Source organism: Crocodylus siamensis, chromosome 6 (assembly GCF_052110815.1).
Source record: "Crocodylus siamensis isolate JL-2025a chromosome 6, ASM5211081v1, whole genome shotgun sequence".
NCBI classification, from domain to species: domain Eukaryota; kingdom Metazoa; phylum Chordata; order Crocodylia; family Crocodylidae; genus Crocodylus; species Crocodylus siamensis.
In genome coordinates, this window is record NC_143400.1 from 29,173,982 (window position 1) to 29,200,640 (window position 26,659).

Genomic DNA, 26,659 nt, shown 5'->3' on the forward strand with positions numbered 1-26,659 from the left:
TTAAACCTCACTCCATAGCTAGGAGAACCCTATCCCCTGCACAGAAGCAAGGAGAGAAGGGCATTGCCAACACCGTGCTGCTGCATCAGGAAGCCATAGGTTCCTAGATGCTTAGAAGCTCCTAGGAAGAGGAGCAAGAGGAAGGCAAAACTCTGTGGTTTGTGCCAGCCAGACCTAGGGGAGATATCCCTCCCTGCACCCGAGCCTGGCTATCCTGCGAGGAAGAGCAAGTCACTTCGGGACTTGGCTAGTGGGGGTATGAGCACTCCCAAGTCTAAAACCCCAGCCTTGGCTGTGGCCAATGGCCCAGTGCCTCAGAGGAAGGCAAACTGCCCCAGAAACCAGCAGCATTCACAGTAAGGTGTGGGGGGGGGGGGGGGGGGGATAACTCTTTCTGACCCTAACTGGTGTCCAACCAAAGTCCTGAGGCCTGGGATTACCAGACACTTTTCCCACACCAGGTGTCTCCACTGCAGTCAGTCATTCTGGGAGATGCTGAGGGCAGAAAGAACTCATCTCTAGTTACAGAGGAACCCTCCGTGCAAAGAGTGGGATGTGCCATTTCATCAGCTGCCTACCAGCTGTCACATTGGAGTCAGGGTGGTGACTGAACTTCACGAAGCAGCAGCTGATGTCTCACTTGCTCATCCAGCTCCAAGAAAGCGGGTGGTCTCAAGTGAGAAATCCATAAAAAAAAAAAAAAAAAAAAAAAAAAAAAAAAAAAAAAAAAAAATCACAGAAGCGGTGCTGGAAGGGACCTCCAGAGGTCGCATCCAATCCAACCCCCTACCTGAGGCAAGATCAGCCCTGGCCAAACCACCCTATACAAAACCCTTTTCCAAACTGGGCAAAAACTAGTCAGCCTCACACAACAGCAGACATCACACAGGGGCACCATGGTGGCCAGCATCCTGCTGCTCTAAAAAGGTTAACATACACTCCAGAAAGCCCAGGCAGAGGCCGTGCCCCTGCTACAAAGAGAGGGACAAAACCCCCTAAGTCCATACCAGTCTGACCGGGGGGGGGGGGGGGGGCGGAAGAGTTCCTTCCTGACCCCAAATACAGCATTGGACTGAGCCTGAGCAGAGGGACAAGACCCTCTAGCCAGGACCCAATGGCTTGGGTCCCAGCAGAAGCACTGGCACAGCCCAGTCACCATCCCCAGCCTAGGCTGCAGTCCACACCTGATGCCTTGGAGGGAAGTTTAACACCCCCACCAACGTAGCATTGGGGGGGGGGGGGTGGCGGCAGCGACGACGACACAGGAATTCCCTCCCAGCCTCGTGGACAACCAGTTAAGCCCAGAAGCCTGGAAAATCCCCTTAGCATAACACAGGCACTGCTACATCTAGATCACCCCCAACCAATAGCTGTCCAACCTCTCCCTGAACACTTTGTGATGGAGAGACCACCACCCCCTGAGCATCTATGCTGCAGCCTCCCTGTTCCACCAGGGAAGACATCCCCCCCACAGATCCAATCTGAACCAACTTTGCTGGCCCATGCCCTAGTCTGCAGCAGAAGTGCTTTTCTTCTTTATGGCAGCCCTTCAAGTCTTTGAAGACTACCATCATGTCCCCTCTTAGGCACCTTTTCTTCAGGCTGAACATACCTAGCTCCTCCAGCTACCTTTGTTGGTCATTGATGACAAAGATCCTCTCCTCACCAGTGTGGACTAAAAGCCATATGTGGCTAGAGATGTTCATCCCTTCCCCCATCCCTCACTCCCAGTCAGTCACCAGAGTACAGCCAGCTTGTGGGCATGCCAACAAGGGCATCCACTCCTATCCCAGAGGCACTTACCTTCTTCCCTTCTATGTCCCCACAGTAGAACTGCTCCGCCTTAGTCTTGCCCTGAACCACAGGGTCCACAGCTTCCAAGTGAGAAGGGTTGGCAACCAAAGAGAGTGTGATGTTGCGGTCAGTGACACGGTTGATGCGGCGATGGTACATGCCCAAGTGATACTTCACATCACCAGAGCCCTGGAGGCAGGGAGAGAGAAAAAGAGGAGGAAGACAGTGAGCAGTAAAAGGCTCCAGCTGGCCTGGGATGCAGACAGGGGGCTCTGATGGTCTTCTCAACTGCTCAGAAATATCCAAAATACTGGAGCTACCTAAAGAATCCATTACTTTCTCTGCAAGTATCATGAAGCCCCCCCCCCCCACTTTTATTTAAAAAAACACCAACAGGGTGTCCACACCTTGAATCTTGTGCCCAGTTCTGGTCCCTGCACCTTCAAAAGGAGCTAGAAGACCTAGAGAAGGTCCAGAGAAGGATGCAACAAGGATGATTAGTGGTATGGAGAGACTAGTGAAGCCAGGCTTGTTCAGCTTGGAAGGAGACACTTGAAGAGGGACAGGAGAAGGTTTTACAAAAACATTAAATGGCAAGAGAGAAAGTCATTAGGGATTTATTATTGATAGTCTCTCCCTGGACAAGAGCCACAGCATGAAGCTAAGAGGCTGCAAGTTTAAAACAATCAGGAAGTTCTTTTTCATTCAACATGTTATTAAGGTTTGGAACTCGTTGCCACCAGACAAGGCGGGGGGGAGCTGAGAGTTCGTCCAGATTCACCAAGGGATCGGACATGTTGTTGGAGGAAAAGGGGCATCAGTAGCTATTGAGCATGGGAGCAAGGGGTACAGCCTCCGAATCAGAATGCCCTAAACCTTAAGTTTTGGAGGCTGCAGGTAAGAAACGAACAAAGGAAAAAACCCTGGTCATTCCCAGTTCACTCTCCCTTCCAGCCTCTGCCACTGTACAACACAGGAGACTGGGTGAGACAGACCTATCTATCCCCCTGAGCGACTGCCATGGAGATGCTGGAAGTTGGGTGACCCCAGGCCTCAGGTCTCTGGTTTGACCCAGTAAATGGCAGTTCTTAAGAATCTGAACCGCTTACATCCTAATGATAAAGTCATGGGATATAGGTGGGTGGAGAAGGAACACAGCTAAGGAGCCCTAGACTGGATCAGACCCATAGTCTGTCCAGCCCAGCATCCCATCTCCAACAATGGATGGAGTGAATGTTTCAGATGGAGAGCAGCAAACCAGATACAGGAGTGATCCATGCTCTACTCAACACCCTCTCTGCATCCACCATCTCTGGTTCAGAGACAGTGGAAATATCAACTGCTCCGCTTAAGCAGCTCTCAGTGGATCCATCATCCATGAATCCATCTAGTCCCTTGTTGGACCTGGCTGTACTCTCTGCCTGTCACTTAAGTTCCACATATTAACAATACACTGCACAAAAAGTGACTCTCCTCTTGTTCAGTTTAAACTGATCTCCTGCTCCTTCACCAGGTGCTCCTTCATTCTAGTATCCTGGGACTTGGCAAAGAGCAGTTCTCTGGTCACTTGGTCCACACCCTTCATGATTTGTAGACCTCCATCCTAGTCCCTACTGTCGCCTCCTTTCCAAACTGGAGAGTCCCAGCCTTTTCAGTTTCCCCTGGTCTGGCAACTGTCTGATCATTTTTGGTCACCCTTCTCCATAGAGGAGAGAGAATAAGAAGCTGCTGAGAGTACTGGCCCCCTCCCCACACACAACCCAGAGATGACAGATAGCTGCATATGTGGCAAGTTCTGAGATGGGTGAATGGAAAGTTTGTGGTTTCTCTTTGACAGACACCTCCCAACAAGGCACTTGAGTTGCTACTAGCTGCATACTGTGCTATAGCAATTCAGCATGCTTTGGAGGGGAAGATGTCTACATATTTTTGCAAGGAAGAAAAGTTGGACTTTAGAAGAGCATGGTAAAAGGGAGAGAAGTCAGCAACAGGTACAAAAGAACCCAGGGGATTACTCATCTTGGATTCAGAAAGCCTTCAAGCAGATAATAAGCCTCTTGATCTACTGATAATATCATCTATACCGCAACATGGGAACTGGGATGAAGAGGCAGCCAGTTCAAAGGCTGTGAACACTTTGCACATTGCTTGGCATTGGTGAGGCACCATAGAGGCCTCATCTGGAGTTGTATGTCTAACTCTGCGCCCTACACTTCAAGAAGGACATGGGTGGACTGGAGAGAGTCCAGTGCTGAGTACCAAAAATGATCAAGAGCCTGAGAAGCAAGACTGATGAGGAAAGGCTGAAAGAACTGAGGTTACCGAATCTGGAGAAGAAGAGACTGATTTGATCAAAAACGGCAAATGACAGAGAGGATGGACACAGGCTTTTCCCTGTGGCCGCAGGTGACCAGACTAGGAGCAACAGCCTCAAGCTGCAGCAAGGGAAACGGAGATTGGAAGAACTTCCTGACTTTGGGGGATGTCCATCCAGCATTGGAAGAGGCTGCCCAGGGAAGAAGAGGTGGGGGCTCCGCTGTTGGAGGTTTCCAAGAGCAGGTTAGATGGACAATGGGTTGGGATGGTTTACTCAGGGCCATTAGAACTGGGGGCTGGACTAGATGTGACCTCATGGAGGTCCTTTCCAATCTATTCCCTACCAGTCTTCTTGCCACAAGATACAGGTCAGGAGCCAAGCAGGGTTACAAGAGCATCAGATCCCTGCATAGCTTTAGACACCTTGGGAGAGGAGAGGAAAGAGAGAAGCACTATGGAGTGGTTCAGACATGCACGCCTACCACTATGGCCAGGGTGGGCCCCCCTGACAGCAAGGGCAGGGAAGCCATAGGGATAGTGCCCCATGCCTGGCTGCACTGCCATCACCACCAGGTAGGGGAAGAGAGCATGTGCACCCAGCTAGGTGCCTGGCAGGCCAAAGGACACAGCTAATAGCACTCAGGGCTAAGGGGATGAGCCCATACAGTGTGCGCTGCTGTGGAGTCTGGGGCCAGCCCAGGCACAACTCTCCAGTGGGCAGAAGGGGCCACTGAGCAGAAGCTGCTCCCCCAGCTGCATGCTTACCTCAGCTCTGCCCAGGGCTTGAGCAGACACACACTTGAGCCCCTTCCCAGTCCCCACCCCCAGCTTGAGCTTCGCCGAGCAGGGGGACCCAAGTCCAGGATGGGGCTGCCACTGCTGCGATTCCTCTGTGCCTGTCCCCACCTGGGCTTGCTGCCCTTCTGCTCCACCCCACACCCATCTGGCCTTTGTTCCTGGGCTGCACCAAACAAAACCCTGGCCCCAGTGACTGGGAAGGTGCAGCAGGATCACCCATGGCTGGGAGGGGGGTGCTCTGGGGGTCCCAGGCCATGCTGAGCCACAAGCAAGGGGGAAAAAAAGCTGGGGAGACCCAGTGGCAGAGGGGAGGCAGGGGGCTTAATCCTCCTCTGCCTGGGTCTGCTGTCCCATATCCCCACTGGAGTCAAAAGGGTGGGGGCAAGTCTGACGCGCCCAGTGCCATGTCTCATGCACTTGTATAAAATGGCAAAATGTGCATCAGCACGCAGAAAATGGCGGTGTGCTTTTGAACCAATACCTTCAGTGTCTTTTAGTTCAAAAACATGCCGCTGCCATTTTATGCGCACTGATGCGTATTTTGCCATTTATACAAATGTATGCACCGCAGTGCCGGGCACTTTTAAAAGTGCCTGGTGCTGCAGCACATGCACGTGTACAAATCCCCTTAGTTCCGTTACAGGTTTAAGCCAGTTTCGGATCACTTAAACCAGTTTAATATGCGCAACTTCTGTCCCTGGCCCAGGTGCCTGGAGTCTGGAATAAGTCCCCATCTCAGTGATTTATTCCAGCATTGACCACTGGAGGGATCCCTGCCTGTTCCTCCATGCCAAAAATATGACATGGTGTCACAGGGAAGGCTTTGGCTTCCATGACCACAGCCCGCTCTCTGGGGAGAGAGGCAGTGAGCTGCTGGGAAGGGACGGCCTCCATCTCTCTCCCCTGGGGAAGAGGCTCTTCTCAGCCAGACTGGCTGACTGCTCCACCGGGCTTTAAAACTAAGCCTGCTGGGGGAGCGGGGGGGGAACTAGTGCCACTGCTGGCCCGCTGAGCAACCCTTGCAAAGCCAGCAGGCCAAGATACTTAAGGGAGCCAACCCCAGCCCTGGTACAATCTGTGGGCAGGGCAAGAGCCCACAAAGGGGACACCTGCCTACCTGTACACAAATGCCAGGAGCTTGGGGAATAAGCAGGAGGAACTCATCCTCCTGCTTAAATGCAAATAATTATGACGTCACAGGGATAACGGAGACCTGGTGGGGCTCCACCCATAACTAGACCTCAGGTCTAGATGGCTATACCCTGTACAGGAGGGATCGAGTAGATAAAAAAGGGACAGGGGTATAGCTCTCTCTGTTAAGGAAAGCTACACATCCCTGCAAACTGATGCTGGCGATCAGGGTGGATGACTGGAGACCCTCTGGGTTAAAATCTGTGGGGAACACAGCACAGGGGACACAAGGGTGGGAGTCTCCTACAGACCTCCCACTCAAAAAGTCTAAGCTTGACCAGGATTTCGCCCAGGAACTGGCCGAGGCCACATGCTCCAGGACCATGGCTGTCATGGGTGATTTCAACTACCCGGACATCTCGTGGGAGGATCACTCAACAAAATCCAAGCAGTCGCAAAGCTTCCTCTCATGTGTGGATGACCTCTACCAGACTCAAGAAGTCTATGGGCCAACGAAAGGTAAAGCACTGCTCGACCTGGTACTAGCTACCGGGGATGACCTAAATCGGCGACCTAGTGATTGATGGGAAGCTGGGTGACAGCGACCATGAGCTGATCACCTTAACCATCTGCCATAAAGCTGGCAAGCAAGTCAGCCAGCAACACAGAAGTCCTTGACTTCAGGAAAGCCGACTTTGACAAGCTCAGGAGGCTTGTCAGTGAGACCCTAAGGGACCATGGCCCCAGGGAGAGGGGAGTTCAAGAAGAGTGGTTGCTCCTCAAGGGAGCGATCCTTAAATGCACAAGCTAACTCTATTCCATCTCAAAAGGAAAGGCAGCAAGAGGGCACAGCAGCCCCCCTTGCTCTCCAGGGACCTAGCAGACCTCCTAAGGCTAAAAAGAAAGGCCTACAAAGAATGGAGGATGGGATTCACCTCCAAGGAGGATTATTCTGCACTGATCCAGTCCTGCAGGGAGCAAACCAGGAAAGCCAAGGCTGCAACTGAACTCCAACTAGCTTTGAGCATCAAGGACAATAAAAAGTACTTTTTCAGATATGTGGGGAGCCAGAGGAAAGGCAAGGGCAACATTGGACCCCTGCTGAACCAGATGGGACAACTGACGCCCAGGAAACAGCCAACCTATTAAATGGGTACTTTACATCGCTCTTTCATCAGTCCCATGGGATGCCCATGCCCGCTACGGGACAGAAGAGGTCCGGGTGAGGGAGATCCCCTGCCCTCCATTAATGCTGACCTTATGAAGGAACACCTTGAGAAGCTGGATACCTTCAAGTCAGCCAGCTCTGACAATCTACACCCCAGAGTACTAAAGGAGCTGGCGAGCATCATAGCCCAGCCTCTGGCACAGATATTTGAAAATTCCTGGCGCTCTGGTGAAGTGCCCGAAGACTGGAAGAAGGCCAATGTGGTGCTGATCTTCAAGAAAGGGGGGAAAGTGGATCCAGCCAACTATAGACCCATCAGCCTGACTTCTATCCTGGGGAAGATCTTAGAAAACTTTATTAAAAGAAGCCATCCTTAATGGACTGGCTGACGCCAACATCCTAAGGGATAGCCAGCACGGGTTTGTTGCAGGTAGGTCTTGCTTGACCAAGCTCATTTCCTTCTACGACCAGGTGACCTATCACCTGGACAAGGGAGAAGAGATTTGAAGTCAAGATATACGACATCAAAAAGTCTTCAATCTGGTATCCCATGATCACCTCTTGGCAAAACTGGATAATTGTGGCCTTGGGTCCACCATGATCCACTGGCTGGGAAATTGGCTCCATGGTCAGACCTAGAGGGTAGTAATTGATGGAAGTTGCTCATCATGGTGCCCTGTGACCAGTGAGGTCCCCCGACGCTCTATCCTTGGACCCATATTGTTCAACATCTTTAATAAAGATGTGGACACTGGAGTCAGAAGCGGACTGGCCAAGTTCAATGACACCAAACTTTGGGGCGAAGCATCCACACCAGAAGACGGGAGGGTGATCCAGGCTGACCTGGACAGGCTCAGCAAATGGGTGGATGAGAACCTGATGGTGTTTAACACTGGTAAATGCAAGGTTCACAACCTCCGGAGGAAAAACCTGTAGCATCCTTATAGGCTCAGCAGTGTTACACTGGCTAGCACTACGGAAGAAAGAGACTTGGGGGTCATGATTGACATCCCGGGATCTGCTTGAGAAGCATCTATGGATGCAAACCAGCATTTTGGTCGCTTTACTAGCCACAGCATCGCATTGCAGGCTTATGTTCATCTTGTGGTCATTCTCCCCTTGTACTCGGCCTTGGTGAGGCCGCAGCTGGAGTTCTACATCCAGTTTTGGGCTCCACAATTCAAGAAGGATGTAGAGAAGCTTGAGGGGGAGTCCAGAGAAGAGCCACGCGCATGATCAGAGGTCAGGAAAACAGACCTTATGACGACAGGCCAAGAGCCATGGGGCTCTGTAGCCTGGAAAAAGCACAGGCTCAGGGGTGATCTGATGGCCACCTATAAGTTTATCAGGGGTGACCACCAGGATCTGGGGGGAATGTTTGTTCAGAGTGCCCCAAGGGATGACAAGGTCAAACGGTCATGAACTACTGCAAGACCGTTTCAGGCTGGATATAAAGAAGAATTTCTTTACTGTCCGAGCCCCCAAGTTCTGAAGCAGCCTGCCATCGGAGGTGGTTCAAGCACCTACATTGAACACCTTCAAGAGCAAATTGGATGCTTATCTTGCTGGGATCCTATGACCCCAGCTGACTTCCTGCCCTTTGGGCAGGGGGCTGGACTCAATCTTCCAAGGTGCCTTCCAGCCCCAATGTCTATGAAACCACATTCTCAGGCAGGATTTTGCCAGGACTGAAACCACCATATACTGCCAGCAGAATGGGGAAGTGTCTTGCTACATGTTTTCTGCCTTCCACCTCCATGTTCCAGGTCTGCCCCTATATTCAGCTGTGGTTAATCAGAGCTTCTTGAGCTACAGAAATTTCTCCTGAGATTCCATCAGCAGATTGGACAGGGGAAGAGGAGGGCACTAGGCTTCATTTGTGGTATGTCTGCCAAAAAAAAGATCACCTCCCAGCCAGCTTATATGAAGGACACAATAGAAAAAGCTTGGGACAGAAGTTCCTGTGAGGCCTGGCATGCTAATCCAATTTGCTTCCTGCCTTCCTCACCCTCCCAAGAACCCTAGTCATGTCCTTGATCAGCTCCAGGCTCACTAGCACTCTCGGGAGGAGAGCCACTCACCTCGTCAGCAGCCTCCAGCTTGGAGTCAAACTGGCAGAAGATCTGCTCCAGCTCCTTGCGGATGACATTGGCCAGAACATTGAGACGCCCCCTGTGAGAGCAACCAGAGTTAGTATTACTGAGATCTCATACAGCCTGCCCAGAGATGGACCCTCCATCCCTCATCCTCCAGGCCCTACCTAGGACTCAGTGCCTGAAGAGGGCAGAGGTAGGGTGCCTTCCCATGGTTGGTTCCACAAAGAGCTCCTCTCTCAAGCCTGTCTAATTACTGCCAGCCCAGCCAGAATCCAGCAAAGATACACCAAGGAACTTGCATACTACACATTTCTTAAGCAACCTGGATGCAACTGGCCAATGACATCCTCATCATAAGGCCACATCTCCAAGCTGCTCCATGCAGCGCACCTAAGTGACAGGATCTCTTTAGCAGAAGCTGCTACATCCACCTTGGAACCACAAATTGTGGGGATGCTCCTCTCCCATCCATTGCAGCCCAGGAATATCCAGGCAATAAAAGCTTTGCAAGCTGGCCAGTTTGTGCAAGATACCTAGAGACCTTCTGTAAGTGGATACCACGATTATGTAACATAGCTTGAGAGCAGCCACCAGCGAGTGTAAATTCATGACCAAGGACTGGGTGATGGACAATTCGATTTCTTACCCTTGATCAACCGAGTAAAATCCCTTAAAACAATGCAACTGTCTTTGGAAAAAGGCCCACTGACCAGAGCTAGAGAAAGCTAAGTCTTCAACCCCTCCGACCTGAAACCCAGCTAGTTTATGGGGTTGTGTATTACCTGTGGGGCATGCCCATAATAACATAGTCCACCCCCTTCTCGCTCGACTTGTCAATGATAGTTTTCAGAGCGGGGATCAGCACCTCGCAGCCTTCCAAGCCAAAGCGCTTTTCTGAGGACCATTTCCGATGTAGGAACTCCTCAAACCTGAAGGGCAGAAGCAGAGAGAAGTCACTCAAAAGGCTACAGCTTACAGGATGGGGAATAAACAACTCCATAGGATAGTGCTGATGGAGGATATACATCAAATTCTTCTCTTCTGGACAGTGAAAACCTGTTCGAGGGCAGCTCCCAAAGTTTTGTTCTGGAGAACATGGCAACACAACAAGTCCAAGATCCAGACCAAAGAAAAAAAGGACCAAATGAGTTTACATTTTAGGGATCTTCCTTACAAAAAAAAAAATCAACACTGTATGGAAAGTATGTACATGCACATACAGAGATGCTCTACACGTGGATTCATGCATCACCAAACAGCCAACTTCAGAAGAGGGCTGGAAAGCACTTTGAGACCATCAGACCACCTAGATGGGACTCCCACAGCATTCCAACTAGGGGGACCAGAATGTTACTTTAGACAGGAGAGCTGGTGGCTCTAACAGGACATCCCATGGCTGGAAGAGGACACCCCCAACCTATTCACTATAAGGCTGCAGGGTAATGTCATTCAAGGACAGTGGAGTACCTGGTTGATCGCACCAGCCTGGCCAGCAGGGTGCGTTTTTCCTCACTGGTAAACTGCATGATTCCTGGGGTCTCAAATTTCTGCCGTATCCATTGACACTGCTCCAGGTCATTAATGAACATGAACTCCACCCCGATGTGCTGGCAGTAAGCCATCTAGGCAAACACAGCAAAGAGGTGTCAGATAAAGCAGACCCAAGGCTGGTTTTTCTCCACCTTGGAAAAGCATATGCGACTAGAAACTTCCTTAAGACATTAAATTATAGTGGGACTAGAAAACATCCACCTCATTGCCTTGTAGGTCAATGTTGCCTGTGTTACCAAGACTGAAATGATCAGGGCCTGAATAGCATTCCCACTGACTTCACTTACTGCCTGGAATTAAGCACAGCTGGTAGATGGCCCAATCATACTGCAATGAGACCCTGGTACCCCTAGAACTAGGCTAAGATGGGTTCAGAAGGTATCCTAGAGAAGCAGGGCTGGAAGGGACCTCCAGAGGTCCAAGGTAGGATCAGCCCTGTCCAAACCATCCTAGACAAATTCATTGTCCAACCTCTTTGTAAAACTACTGTCAAGTCTGACAACACCAAACATCACACCCGAACCTGCCACAGGTAAAAGCAGGAAGACCACAGAGGCCAATATCCTGCTTCTATGAAAAAGATTGTTAATAGATGCTTGAGATACCAAGCAGAGGCTGTGCCCCCATTCCAGAAGGTAGCAACCCACTTCCCCCTCACCTCAGTCCATACCAATCTGAATGAGGGAAAAAAATTTTCACGACCCCAAATGCACCACTGGTCTGGTCCCAAGTGAAGACGTAAGATCCTCAAGCCAGCAATCTCCAGATTTAGTCCCAGCAGGAGCATTGGCACAGCCCAGTCACCATCCCCAGCCTGGGCTACAGCCCCATGTCTGAAAGAGGCTTACAAATCCCCAGCCCCATGGAACAGCAAGCAGGGAGAAAAGGAGCAACCAGTCAAGCCCAGAGGCTTGGGAAGTCTCCATAGCAGAACAGACATTGCTACCTAGATCATCCCGGTCCAGTAGCTGTCCAACCTCTCCTTGAACTCCTCCAGCGATGGAGAATCCACCCCTTCCTTGGGCATCTATTCCAAGTTGCCACCACCTGTCCACTTTTCGGGAAGCCAGGCTCACACAGTGGTGCTCCCTGTTCTGAAATATTCCCTGGCTGAAGATCACACCCCATACAACAGCTGCAGTGGGGTGGAGCAGGCAGTGCCCCATTCCCAACACCCTGGCAGGCGAGGGAGTTCAAGACAAAAACTAGAAGCTCTGCAGGGTGAGGCTGGAGCAACAGTGCCTGGAACCAACCCATTACAATCCCTTATTCAGTGCTACAGACTCATAGCTAGAACCAGCTCTTTCCAAGAGCACTTAGTTCCCAACAGGTTTCTTACCATAACAAGATCTGCCCTTGGATGTTATAGAACAAGATGAGGAGGCTCAACTCCTAGGTTAAGCCCAACCCAGCCCTTCATGCTGCCTCAAGCAAAGTGTTTGGCAAATTTTTTCATGCAAGATTGTCTATTGTCTCTCTCAGGGAAGGGGGGGGCGAAGAAGAGGGGTTCCCCTCAGATGAGGTGCAAATGAACACCGTTGGAGACCCAAATATTAAAAGGCAAGGATGCCAGCCCTAGCAAGCTTTGTAGCCAATGATGAAACACAAACATTCAGATCTATCCCTAAAAAGGAGCCCAACCCCCAAGAGAGATGCAGCGATGCCAAGCTGGTTCCAGCTGGGTGCTGCCTTGTTTCTTAGCTAGGGCAGCCATTTCAGTGCTAAGAAGCAGGTCATGTCCGAGGCACCGATTACACTTGGCAAAAAGGGCCTGCAGGCTAGGGATGGTGACCACAAGACATTTTCATACTCAAGGCCACCAGGCTGTCCATAGGGTGATGCATGATTGTGCTCCATCCCTTGGTTACCACAGGACATGACATCAAGTGTTTTCTAAGGGGTGTGGGTGGCCAACCAACCCATGCAAGGCAACTCCCCAAGGTTTTCTACCCAGCTCCTTAGAAGCAGCTTTCTCTGCCCTCATCCCCTGACCGGGGGCCCCATTTCTCCCAATGCCCAAGCTGGGCTGGGACCCACCACTACAACATCTTAGTCAGCCTACAATGGCTCCTTGGCTGAGGTGAAGCTTATAGCCCCCAAAGAAAGCAACTGGAGAAGCAGGATTGCTGAAGGCAAAGACGACAAGACCACCCCACTTCCCCCCTACTAAGAGGTTTATGGAATGGTTTGGATGGGCTGATCCCGCCTTGAGATTGGATTAGATACAACCTCCTAAAGGTCCTTTTCCAGCCCGACTCTTCTCCAATACCAGGTGCCAGCCTATGCCTGCACGACAAACTCACTTCCACCATGCCCCCCAACTCTGGACAGGCTTCCTCTTCCACTAGACGCAGCATGGCCACATCCACATACCACTGTGAGCCAGCTAATGTTACTCTGGGCGTGGGGGTAGGTAACTGCCCAGACAGACATATGCCCTGCTTGGTGTCACTGGGTACAGTAAATCTATCAGGCAGACCTGACCTATAGGGAATGATGGAAGGAGAATAATCGGGCAATAGGCAACTCAAAGACATCTTACCTCCAAGCGCCGGATGATCTCACGGAGCGGGAGAGCTGATTCATTCCCTCCGATGAAGGTGGTCGTGGGCAAGTGGAAGACCTTGTCAAGATCCGATTCATCCAGCCCGTAAAACCCTGTAGGATTTTCAGTGGTTGGGAAAAGCCAAAGCGGGGGGTGGAAGGGGAAAGAGAGTTGGAAGGGGGGGGGGGCAAGGGAATGGGGTCATTGGACAAGGACGGTCACAACAGGAGCCAGAGGGATTTTTTTTTTTTTTTTTTGGAGGGGAGGGGAAAAGGACAAAAGAAAGCAGCGCAAAACCAAAAAATAAGCATGAAGGAGGTTTATATGGGTACAAAAAAACAAACCAAAAAACCAGGCAGTAATTAAACAGAAGATGTCAGCACAGAATTAACAACCACCAAAAAAACCAGGGGGATTGTTATTTATGCAGAATACAAAAAACACACAGGGCAATACACAGGCACATCAATTGGCAAATTAAAATCCAGCATTGGAATCAGACCACGATAGGAGCCCCGCAAACGAGACGTGTTCCAGAGAACGTCAAGGGAAGGGGAATAAAACAAAGGCATTGAGCACGCGAGGAAGAAATAAACAAAATCAGATTTCACCGCACGTCAAGAATGAAACGGAAGACAAAGCAGGAAACAAGGGGTTAAAACAGACCCAAACCCAAAAGGAAAGAAAGGGAAGTGAGACAAAGGAAAAGAAAGAAAAAAAATTGCATCAGCGTCCAGATTCTGCAGTGGACTCCCCTGAATAGCTCACCCAGGGAGAGGAGCATTTGCAGTGCAACACAACCTCCGCTGGGTTTGGCCAGCAAAGACAACTGGACTTCCCTTTGTAACCTGCATGGGACTCGCTGGCTGATCTCAGAGATCTTAAAATCTCTCTCCTCTGGAACAGAAGCTTATGGCTATGTCCAGCACAGTGGTGTTGGGGTGGCCTTACAACCTCATGATACAGGAGGGGAAGTTTCCAGCTTAACTCTCACTAGATTTGGCTTGTATGAAAGGACAATCTGCTAAACTCCGAGGGAACCAAGGCAAAGGGCTGCCTACCAAGGTCTACGTGATCCGAGACAATAATCAACCATGATCTGAGACCTATCAGATGGGGACTATTGACAAACTCTGGGCTCTGTATCTGCCAACCAGGCCAATAATGTCATGGAATCTATCCTCCTCCAGCTGCCACTAAATTCCACAGGATCCATTTAAAAACACCCCTCACTCTGGCAGGATGATTGGAAGCAAAAAGTCTTTGGTTATGTCACTCCCTCAGCCTATATTCACATAACTTCACGGCAATATCTGCCATACATTCAGACAGCAGCCTGCTCCCGAATCAGCAGAGAATACCAACATCTTAGATCACCTCTCCTTCCGGAAGGAGCATGGCTACATCCTTGCCTGGGTCTCAAGTCCCCTTTGTGGCATTTGCTGCTAGACACTACATGGGATCAAAAGGCTCAATGAAAGACTGCTCTGTTTGGTATTTTCAGTCCAATTTTGAGCCGCTGTGTAATCTCCTTTGGGGACAACCACTGTGGGTAGACAGCATGAGCTTCTTTGACCCGTCTACCAAAACTAGCTCTAGTGATAGGAGCTATCTTGCCCTCCAAATCACCTCTCCACTAGGTCACTGGACCCCCTGCCACATGTTACATATTCCATGATTCACCAGTGAATTGCACAATACATTTTCACCAGCCACATGTGCAAAGGAATTATCATGCAATGAACTGATTAATTGTGCAATACCAGCCACATGTGCAAAGTAATTATCATACCATAAAAAGGCCATTCAGCTACAAGAGAACCAACCAGCTACATAGGGCTCATAAACATGTACCAATTTTATAACTGGTTTCTATCTAGCTTTTACCTATCTAGCACTTTTACCTGAATGTGGGGCAGGACCTTAAGTGTTACCTGTCTTTGTAGAGTGGCCTCCAATATCCACTCTGAAAGCAGAAGGGTCTCCCAGCACCAGGGCTTGGGAGCAAATTGGTGTGGAAGGTTTTGCTCAAACTGCACTGAGAAGTTCTTGAGTTTGAGTGTCCTGGAGGCATATCCATCCAAGTAACCAACCTCACTGGCACTGCAATAAGTGGCCCACAGAACAAAGCAGGAGCTGCTTTTGTGGAGTTAAGTGGCTATAGGGTAGTTTTAAATCCAACTAAATGATTTTGCAATAAATGGTATAGGAAGAATGCAAATGAATGTTAAAATGTGCCTCTGAGGCCAATGTTATCTTTTAAAATAGGTAGAGAAACCAAAATCTCAAAAGAAAAAAAGGGCTTTCCTCAATCAATGCTGAAAACCCAACGCCCAGTCTAACCAGTATGTCACATGGAGACTGGCAGTGGCCAGGACCAGTCAGAACCAGTAAGCAGGGTTTCTGCTGGGCTTGGCGGTGGGGCACTCTGATCAGAGCTCTACACTGGCATCTGCCCAATGCTCGAAGCCTAGCAAGGTCATGGGATAAGACTGCAATGTGGTTAATTAGGTCTTCATAACACAAATCGAGGGCTTCCACAGGAAGGAGGACTAAGAACTTCAGGTCAATATCTACCATATGCAGAGATGGCAGCCTGCCCCCAAATCAGGAGAGCATCTTGGATCACCTCTTCTTCTGGAAGGAGCACAGCTACAGCCTTGTCTGGGTCTGAAGTTCGCTTTGTGGCACGTGCGCCAGATGCTACGTGCAGGGATCAAAAGGCTCAATGGAGGAGTGCTGTTTGGCATTTCACAACCCGAGGACAAAGGTGAGACTTAAATGTACAGAAATTTCAGCCTTGTCACACAATGGCAGCCTTATCTCATGGGTAAGTTTGCTTGAGGCAGCGGCCTGTCCTTTGGAAGACAGTCTGCTACGATCTCCGCAACTCTGTTGAGCAAGCTAGGCTTGGAGAGACAAGAAGCACAGCCACAGAGCCTTATGGAGAGCTGTGCCAGGAGAAGGGTCGCCCTGGGGTGAGCACAGCTGTCATTTTATGTAGGGAAGATGGCTAGGAACTGACACAATCCAGTGGACTTCCTAGAGTCCTATTGCTTGAGGCTACACAGAAGAGCATGCTACTTAAATCTCTCAGATCTGGGTCATCCAAGGGAACAGAGGTAGCGTGCATTTTGGTGGAGGGAATTAAATTAAAAAACATAGTTCAAGTCAAGTGGCCACTGACATCCAAGCTATGCAACATGTGGTAGCTGGGACAGTCTCTGGGCAAAATATGGAAAAGGTGTGCGGTTGGTACTAGGAGGTAAGTACACTCTGTCCACATGGCTCAGGCAGGTATGAACACAGTACTAGGCCAAGGGGTTTCTGATGCCAATTAAAATGGTTGGACCTGAAGTAACATATAGTTACCAACCACCCTGGGGAAACTTCTCTCTCAGGCAAAAAGCTGAGTAGGGGGAACATCCATGGGGAAAGCTGACCAAACCAGCTACTATTATTCTAGGTTCGGTCTCTATCGGGGGCGGGGGGGTAGTGTTTGTCTGGAATACTATCATGCATTACATTTAACCCTTACCTTCTCTGGAAGGTCTTCTCTGTGTAGGCAAGGCCTCGAAAAGGCAAAGATGCATGAACCCAAGCTGGCTCTCTTCAACCAGCACCACTCTGTAGACAAGAAGCCCAGGTGGCAGGAAGTACCAAGGCCACTGGTAGGAGCTGAGACCATAGGCATGGGAAGGTTTCCAGACAGGCCATTGGGAAAGAAGATGGCACTTAAAACCAGTGGGTTCTCTTCAACACGTAGGCAAATAGAGAAAAGTTGCCAGCCACTGGGGAACTGACTGGCACTAGCCAGGACCCTGTTGCTTTGGGGAGGGAGACAGGCAAACTAAAGACAGAGAAATACTTCTCTAGGCTTCTGGGCAGCTGGTTGGAGGGTAGCTTCATGCCCTAGGAGGTGCCTGGACACATCAGGGCTGCAGTTACAGGTCTAGGTTTCTCCAGGCTCAAGCTGCCTTCTCACTTAGGGGCAGGTTTAAAGGGCAGCTGGTCAGAGATCCTTCCTCCTCTGCTCCCTCACTGCCTCCACCCACACAAAACAGGGAGCAATTAATACAGCCAGACAGCTGAGACAGGGATTAGCTACAAAGGTGTCACTGGGAATGTTCCTACGTCTGAGATTCACCTTCTGCAATAGTAGGAGATCACAGGTTTCCCACCTTGGGCGTCTCAAAGGAGCCCCACAGCAGCCGGTCTGTTCCAGCATGCTGAGCTCAGGAAAAAACAGTGAGAATAGCAAGTCCTCACAAGTAAGCCAATAGTTTAAACCCTAGGGGACTGAGGTAGAGGCTTAACAGGAAGCAGCCAAGGTAGAAAAATTGGCTTCTGGGGACAGAGGATTTTTCTAGTGACAGAAAAAAACATAACTAATTATATGACCGATCAAGGAAACCCAGAGAGGGGTGCTAGGAACACTTGGGTATTGCAGCCAATTCAACCTAGTCAGAGCTTCTAGCAACAAAAACTAGGAAGATGGAGGCCTCAGAACAATAAACTACAAAGAAACTTCCCAAGCAAGCTAGACATGGGGACTTGGACTTCCCAAGACTCAAACATTTATCTGGGTTACAGGAACTACAGTGAAAACTTCTCTAGCAAGCAAGACATGGGGACTCAGTAGACATCTATCTGCGCTATGGGCACTGCTGGCCAACTGTATAGCATCTCCCAAGACAGAGATCCCAGACAAATGTGTGACAGTTATCACAGCAGCCACTTGAGAGAGTTATCTGCTGCACCCGATTTGTTCATGCCCCGAATCACCTATTCAAGGAGTCCTGAGCTCCAGAAGGGGTTAGAGGCTCATGATTTGCGTACCTCCTACTGTTAGCACTCTCAGCCGCTCCTTGAACACTGCCAGATCTGGGTGGGGGAAGGGAAGAGGTGGGTTGCAGAAGGGAGGAAGACAGAGATACAGCAGTCAAAGTTAGTTTAAAAACAACACTGGAACTGTGAAAAAGTAGCCATGGAAGGCACAAGTAAAAAAAAAAAGTTACATACAATTCAAACCGGCACAGGAGAAAGGGTTAGAATGGAGGATGACTACACACTACAGAGGGGGTGGGAAAAAAGATCCAGGTGAATATACTTCAGACAGCCAGCCAGAGAGGGGAAGAGCCCAGGGCGGCATTGACACTGGGTAGCAATTGAGCTGCATGGTTTGAAGTCTCCTCTTGGCTGCACATCTTGTTGAGGGAACAAAGTGTGACAGCTGAAGACAACCATCTGACTAGGGCCCCTGAGAGAGACCATCGCTGTCCCCTGCCAAGTCACCCTGGAGTTTTGTGGTGAGGTATCAAGCATTTCAGGGAGAAGTTGATCGAGCCAGGAATCATGCTACAGAAAACAATGTCCCTGGGTAGTTTAGCTCTAGGGGAAGTTTAGATGGTCACCCCTGAAGAGGAAGGGGGGGGGGCGGGGAATCTGCGGACAGCAGGCTGCTAAGAGCAACGGACTCCAGTACAGCTATGGACAGAGATGGGAAGGGCAATTAAGTGACCCTTGCACCTTAACTCCAGTCCTGGACAAGGTACCTCAGGGGTCTCCATCTCTAAAAGTTTTCAGATACCTCTGCTAAGGACTATGCCACAAACACCAAGACAGCTAGACACTGGAAAAAGGAAGCGGGCTGTGTATTCATGCTGGGTCTCCTCATTTCTGGCTGGTACCATGTTACTAAAGCCCCCAACATGCAGCTCTCTGTAGAGCCAGCTCTGAGGAAGTGCTCAGGACATCATAAGCCTGTCACTAGTACAAGCAATAGAAACTAGGTCATTGCATCAGGTGTGTTCTTGTTTTCAAGCCTCCCTCAGAGGCACTGGGGATGCTAACAGACATGCAGAAAGCACGAGTTACAGCAACCCCCCCCCCCAAACAGATGGTCCCCGTTTAGTCGGTGGGGGAGGGGCAATCCAGGGGACATCTAGGTGACCCTGGATCCGCTAGCCCCACCCATACAGTCTTCAGGATGGGCAGGAGGTGGGGAGGAATAAATGAAGGGAGGGGGCTCCATCTGGGGTTTGCCCAGCCTGTGCTGGAGAGAGTAGGGTGGGTAGACTGGAGCTCCTGAGATGGGGACAGGGCTCTGATCCACCTGCCAGCACAGGCTGGGCAAACCCCAGACAGCTCCCTCCCCTCTCATCCTGAAGACAGCACCAGAGGTGGGGCTGGACTGATGCAGCCCAGCCCTGCTCCCAGACAGGGACAAACAGAACTTAGTGAAGGTGCTCTGCTTTGGAGTATCTTCAGCTGAACCCTCATTAAATGAGGGCTAATTTGTCCCATAATCAGGCACTTTTAAAGTGCTCTGCAGCTACGTACTTCTGTCAGGGTAGAGTGCTTTCAAGGGGCCAAATCACGTGACAAACAACTTCCGTCAGCTTCCTGGGTGCTGGCTGCATCCCAGGTTGGGGACAGTGATTAGGCTATGACAGTGCTCCTGCTTGGACCAAACCTAGAGGGTCCTCATTAGAGGCCTGGCACCTCTGCTCAAGATCAGACCAACATCAGATTTGTGGTCAGAAAAGACTTTTACACCTTGGTCAGATTGGTATGGGGAAGGGGCAGCATGGTCTGCTTTACTCGGCCAGCGTTGCAGGGGAGGGATCTCTTCTATCACAGCAGCAAGACGTTGGCCACTATGGTCCCTTGCTTTCTCTGTAGCAGGCTCAGGTGTGATGCCTCATGTAGTGTTGATGGTAGTTTGGCCAAGAGGTAGGACAATGGATTTGTTTGGGATGGTTTATGCAGGGCTGATCCTGCCCCAGATTTCGGGGGGGGGGGGGGGAAAATGTATCTTCATGTAACACGGTTTCTGCAGAGAAGTGGCTTTCACTCCCCACCCCTCTTTCCAGTCCACCCCTCCAGACACACTTCCCACAAGCAGCCTGTCCACTCATCCTGGCCACCTCAACATCTCCCAAGAGCTGAGAGGATTGCCATCCTGGTCGCTTCGTCCAAATCAATGAGCAGGCCAGAAGTCAGCACCTGCAGGTTTTGAGCAATGAACAGTGAGGAAGTCACCTCCATTTACTCAGGCACCTTATTTGCAGATAAAAGGAATTTCTCCACAGCTTAGCCACCAGGAGGGGACCCAATTTCCAGATGCATAGGAACTGCTAAAAGCAGCAACCGCTGAGGCCTGGCCTGGAGGTATCAGAGCCATCATGGAGAAGACAAGCTGCATAGCATGGGTTGGGACACCAATGTATCTCAGTTAACGCAGGGCAAGGAAATGTATTTGCACCTCTGGATCCCGCAAGCCACACCAATTCCATCCAGAGTTCCTCCAGCCCTAATGCTTTACTGTACTCTGGGAGAAAAAGCCACAGCATGCAGAGCAATAGGTCCAGCTGACACTCCCTCTCACACCACTTACCATTCCTAAATCAGGAATTGAGGTGGAATTTCCAAAAGGAAAAAAAAAAAAAGCCTGCTAAAGGTAGGCTGGAATTCAAGTGCCAGAAACCCGCCAAGACACTCTCAGACAGGCTCCAAGAGTTCAGCCTTAACATGATCAGAGGGTAAGTGTGGGAACAGCCCATCAGCTAAACAAAAACCAAGCAAGCAGCAAGAGATCACAGCAATTCTTTTCTTAATGGCAGCTCTGCCCAAGCAGATTGTTCTGTCATCTCCAAGCTGATCTCTCATGCCTTTAGGAGAAATTAAAGACCAAGTCATTATCCAGCCTGCCAATTAACTATAGCCTCCTGCAAGCACCCCCCACTTTGTTAGGAAATCACTTTTCCAAGCAGAAAGCCAGAGGGATTAGCTTAGAAACTGGCTTTCCTTGCCACATACCCACTACAGGGGGTTCTTAGACCCTTTGTTTGGTCAGGGGAGATAATGTTTGCCCCCCCCCCCCCACCAGCCCCAGCCCCATAGCTACCAGTCAGAGAAGGGGACAGACAAGAGGGGTATACAACTACCACCCCTCAAAGGCAAGATGACTTCTTCCTTGGGAGTCTTGGCAGGCAGGCAATAACCCAAGCCAACAGATCCCATTTCTACTGCAACAAGCCTGGATTCACCCAAAATGGAGCTGAAGACATGTGGGGAGCAGGGAGGGAGCCAGCAACTAAGAGATGCCCAAACCAGCCACTTTATCCAAGATTGCCAGCTTTCTGTGCTGTTATGCTAGCAGCACTGTACCCTTAAAGGCTTCTAATAGCTCTGGGTTTGTCTCCAGCACTGACCCTCCCAATACTGAGCACTCATCTGCTTCAGTCCAAGGCTTCCAGGTGCCAGAAGCTCACCAAGCGGTCACCTGCCTTTGACCTAAAAGGCAAATCTCCTGTTCTGGGAATGCAGAACACTCACACTATACTGATTACATCAAGTGCATTTCCACAGGTGGCTGCATATGATAGCCACCAGCTTAATTTAATGCTAAGCTTCATCTTAAGAATTTGCCTGTTAGTTGTTTTTCCTGGGGGAAAAGGACGGCCCTAAGTCCTAACCTCCTGATGTCCAGAACCCTACAGCTTGTACACCAACTCAACAAGTTTTCCTAAATTCACCTGTCATTATGTGTGCTTTCCTTTCAAAAGGGATCAACTTGAGCAAGCCTAGTTCTCCCAGAGCTAAGCTTTCACCTTGGGAGGATCAGGAACAGCCGGCATACCATATTCTCTTGCATACAGTACACTTCCCCCGCCCCCAAGCAAGCAGAGTGTGGCTGTGACAGGGTTAGTAATTAAATTCCCTGCTGACAGAGAAAGGGAGAGAAGCCAGCAACCATTTTACAACACGGCATCTTTGTCCTCCTATTCCGGCAAAGGAAATCAACTTCCCCCACCTGAAACATGGACCCCAACTTTAGAGCATTTTTTTTTTGGGGGGGAAGAGGGTAAGGCATATGGTATGCTAGTGAATACAGTAACATGACTCCAATATCACTCTTGCCCACTGTAGCTCCAAAAATAAATAGTCAAATCTCAGACACGCTGTATTACCGTCAATACCACAATACAACTACCCCTGAAGTGATCTCTTACACACCAAACAGTCCAATAAATCTCCCCCCATCTGCCCATTCCCCAGTAGATTCCAGGAGGAAGCGATTCTAGGTGTGCCCTGGTTAGGTGATCAAACTCATTTACATGCATGCTATAGTCTTAAGGCATATTTTGATTACATCAAAGGTTAGTAGTCATTATGGTAGTTCTAGTCTAAGTTAAAAGCATGCCGTTTAGAAGTGCTTACAGAACCTGGTCCATGAACCATTAGAAAATACCAGCGAGTGGATAGAGCGCTCAGGCACCAGAGCCCATGTTAGGCTAGAAGGGCAGCAGGTTACAGAGCATGGTGAGAGGCACCTTCTGAACAGACTTGCCAGCACCAGGCACCACACATCCATCTGTGCCACATGCATGCATCTCCCATCTAGAGGCACTGCCATTTTAACCCTCTCTTGTCAATCTGGAAATGCCTTCCAAAGCTTCCTTGTCATGATCACTGGCAGATAAGGAGTCAGAGCCGGGCATCTGAATGAAACTAGAGAATGCAACATCAAGGAAAGGTGTCTTTTGACTACACTCTCCTGGCATAGAGGACCCCAGCAAAGCTCCCATCTTCTTCAACCACCATGGGCTTCTTCTTGCAGGGGCAATCAGCCCATCGGCAAGACAGTAGCTGCACTGCCTTGGAACCGAGTAGCAACGGGAAGAATCCCAGAGAACCATCATCATGGAACCACTTGGCATTTCCATGGAAATGCAAGCTTTGGTCCCACTGGGTTGATTAGTCAATCCGCTTAATGACTGCAGTGAAGGAAGCACACAACCAGCTTCTCCATCTGGGGAAGAGGAGCATTCCCTGAGGCAAGAAGGGGTCACTAGGCTTCCCTGGCAGCCATGTGGTAAAGCCAAGGTTTCAGACTTAGACAATTTGGAGAGTGATCATTTCTAAGGAAACTTGAGACCTTTCCCCCCGGCCAGCCCTGGTGAAGCATTCTACCTACAAAGCCTTGAGAAGTGAGAGAGGAGCTCAAGCGATGCAGCACAAACTGCTCTCGAGAAGCCCTCACCCAGTTTGTCAGCGGATGTGATTATATCAGCTGGAACAGACGAGTCCAAATCAGCATCCAAGATTCCCAGTGGATCGAGCTGTGCTACATGGTGCCCTCGAATCTATGAAATGAGCCGGGAATGGAAGAAGGAAAGGAGAGGAGAGTGGAGACCAAAAGGGACAGGAGAAACAAAAAAAAGAGGGGTGGGGAAGGGCAGGGGGAGGGGAGGGGTAAAAAAGTTAAGTTACATTCAAATTAAATTGGCAGATCAATTCTCACCGACGTTTGGAGAAACAGTTACTGGCGAATCATCAAAATTTACACAGCTAATGCCAAGAGGATCAAGTTTTGCAATGTGATGACCCCTGACCTGGAAGCAACAACATACATTAGTAATTATTTTAAAGCCATGGTAACAGAAGAGACACACACACACACTCCCCCCTGCTTTGTCAAACCAATTTGTCTATTGTATAATAAGAAGGTCCCAACTTGGTCAAATCGCTAGCATAAATGAGTCATAAGACTATCACAAATCACTGTTATGGTGCATCTTTGGCAAGGATCTGAAATCATCTGACACAAATTTTTCAGATACGACCCCTCTCTCCTGTCCAGGGGCAAGTAATCCCATTAACAGCTGGAAGCAAAATGCAGATGGAGTTACTGTATTTTTCCCCACACACATCTTTCTTTCCCCCACAAAGTAATCAATGGCTGGAAACTGGAGTGTGTACTGTGAGAATATGTATAGTAACCACCAGTTCTGCTGGGCAAAGTGAAAGCAACTTTGCACACAATCCCTAGGGAGCAGAATACCTACCAGGCTGGGCTCCTGCCCTGATGCTACTCAGTTACTTACTATAAGGAAAGATCTTGCCTGCCCCACTTCCTTCTGCCTTTCAAAAACAAAGGTGCTTATTATATTCCAGGGTGTGCTGTATGCGAGACAGTATGGTATGTTGACTGGCAACTCTTCAAGGCTTCTATTAGCCACTCCCAGTCTTTTTCAGGCCACTCTAGCTGAGCTTGAATGCCAAGACAGGGTTGATCCCCCAAAGTAATACAGTTCCAACTCCTTTTTTCATAAGCTGGGAGGAAAGGAGGAAGCATGAATCAAACACATGCCATCTAGGACAAATAAGGTCTCTGGCTCCAACTAGACCTGCATCTACTTGGTTTGCAGAGGAGAAATATGCAGCACTGGGGGCTTTGTACAGAAACTAAGACCTGTGGAAAATTCTCAAAGAAATCAGCTCTGAGATAAAGGTGGCACTACCACTATCAGCCTGGAGCAAGAGAAGAGAGGCACCTGTTTCACACAGCCCTGAGCTAAAAACAAGCATTCTTCAAAGGGCCAAAGCCCTTTCTGGACCAGCTCCTAGGACAAGAGTACTAGCTGCTATTCTGTTTGTCCTGGGGCCTTCATAAAATGAAAGACTGCAGCCAGGGGTGTAGGAAAGAGTGCTCTCAGACTGGCAGGCACAGAGCATATGGGAAACATCAAGTCGAAGTATACCTGTCCCATATTAGCAAAGTCAATGAAAAGTCACCGTAGATCCCCATGCATCTGCCTCTCTCTGAGCTGGCAACTCAAGCAACCTTGTGTCTTTCAATGTTGATCTAAGGATGATACAAAGAACAGGACAAAGAGGGATGGGATAAGCTGTGGCAGGAGTTGCTGGAGTTGGCAGGGAGATTTGGGTCAGGAGTCAAGGTCTTGGAAGAAAGGAGCTAGGCCTCTGGGCATTCAAGAGGTTCCAGCTGGGGAAGCAGAACAGGACTGGTGTCCTCAAGCACTCAGGATGGTCCCACTGCAAGTTTCATAAGCTTCTTCTTCCTAAACAGCATGAAGCAAGAAGCCCTGTTCCAAGTGAATCAGGATACCCACAAAGGGAAAATATTTCACATCAGCTTGGACCTTCATGCCAAGCTAAAAGCCACCAAGCAATAGGTACCAATATAGCAAGAACCACAACACAGATCAGTCTCTTAAGGCTGTTAAGGCTTTGAGTTGAGCGTCTCACTTGTACTTGGGACTATGGTGCAGTTATTACCTACAAGGGGGCTGCAAAGGTCAGAGGCAACCCAACACCTGGCCTACATCATCAGCAATGTCACTTCCTCTCCCACCAAATCAGAAGCGAGTGGTTTCCCACTCCCCATGCCCACAGCTTCCTATTAGGTGGTGGCCACACCCATATGCTTCCTCAGCTGCTCCTCTACAACCGGAGTCAGAAGCTTTTAATTTTCTGGGTCTGCCATTTTACCCAACAGAGAAGATAGCTTCTAGAAGCTACAGAGCCAGAGGGGATGGAGGGGTGCCCGACTAAGGTTTTGGATGCTACCACTTTTTACTGAACTGCTGTCAGCTGATTTTGAAGCAAGCTCAGGGACTCTGGAGTAGTGTCTGCATTGCCAAAGAGTTCTCTAGTCCTATTTAGGTAGCCACACTCTGCAAACCATTGCACCGATTCCCCAATGAGACTGCAGTTCTAAGAGCTGTGGCCCTCATGTCTCATTAGCAGCTCATTCTGCTTCAGTCCCTGCAGCTCATTCTACTTGGCTTCTGGGATGTGATTGTTTAAACCTTAAAACAGCACAGCTGCTTCTGGTATGAAAGCAGTGAAATATGGGCCTAAGAGGGATTTATACCAGAAGCATTTGTTGCCTTTCCTCTATGGAAGTCACACACAAAACCACCCCCCCAGTAATGGGGGTTATATATTGCTTTATCCTGGGTGAGTGGAAGGGGGACAACTTGTATATATATATATATATATATATATATATATATATATATATATATATATATATATATATATATATATATAAAGGGCACCCACAAATGTGCAGGGGGGGGGGGAAAAAAAAAGAGGGGTTTGTTTTTGTTTTTTTAATTTTACTGGCTCTTGGGAGCTGCTCTAATTAAAAACTCCTGCAGCATCTTGTGTATTCAGCAACCGGCGTTTCAAAGTGACAGCAAGACACTTTAACTAAAGCTTGTTCAATGAGGTTTAGTTTAAGCACCTCTGCCACCCTTCTGAAACATGGGGACACTGAATACATGAGGCATTGCAGCATACAGGGGTATTCCAATCAGAACGCATTGGAGAACATGTAAAGTGCCCAAAGGAGCATTCAGGGAGCCCTAGTCACAATTTGGTTCAAGGGCTGATTTGTTTTGGCTCTTCGATGAAGTGAGGGGAACTCACTAAGTGGTACATGAA

The 26,659-nt window shown here is 49.4% G+C and overlaps 1 protein-coding gene across 5 annotated transcripts in view; it reads right to left on the minus strand.

Moving 5' to 3' along the window:
- The window catches only part of OGDH (oxoglutarate dehydrogenase), a 68,841-nt gene that overhangs the window by 13,510 nt on the left and 28,672 nt on the right, over positions 1–26,659 (minus strand). For 2 of the 5 annotated variants that reach the window (XM_090054885.1, XM_090054882.1), the window contains 7 exons: positions 23,448–23,550; positions 18,239–18,283; positions 13,397–13,512; positions 10,771–10,925; positions 10,086–10,232; positions 9,289–9,379; positions 1,804–1,983 (listed from right to left, as the gene is read on the minus strand). In XM_090054885.1, coding sequence (XP_089911011.1) covers positions 1,804–1,983; positions 9,289–9,379; positions 10,086–10,232; positions 10,771–10,925; positions 13,397–13,512; positions 18,239–18,283; positions 23,448–23,550 — 837 coding nt within the window. Of the gene's footprint in view, positions 1–1,803; positions 1,984–9,288; positions 9,380–10,085; positions 10,233–10,770; positions 10,926–13,396; positions 13,513–18,238; positions 18,284–23,447; positions 23,551–23,708; positions 23,800–26,659 lie in introns of all 5 variants that reach the window. The other 3 variants (XM_090054886.1, XM_090054883.1, XM_090054884.1) reach the window with 2 other exon arrangements.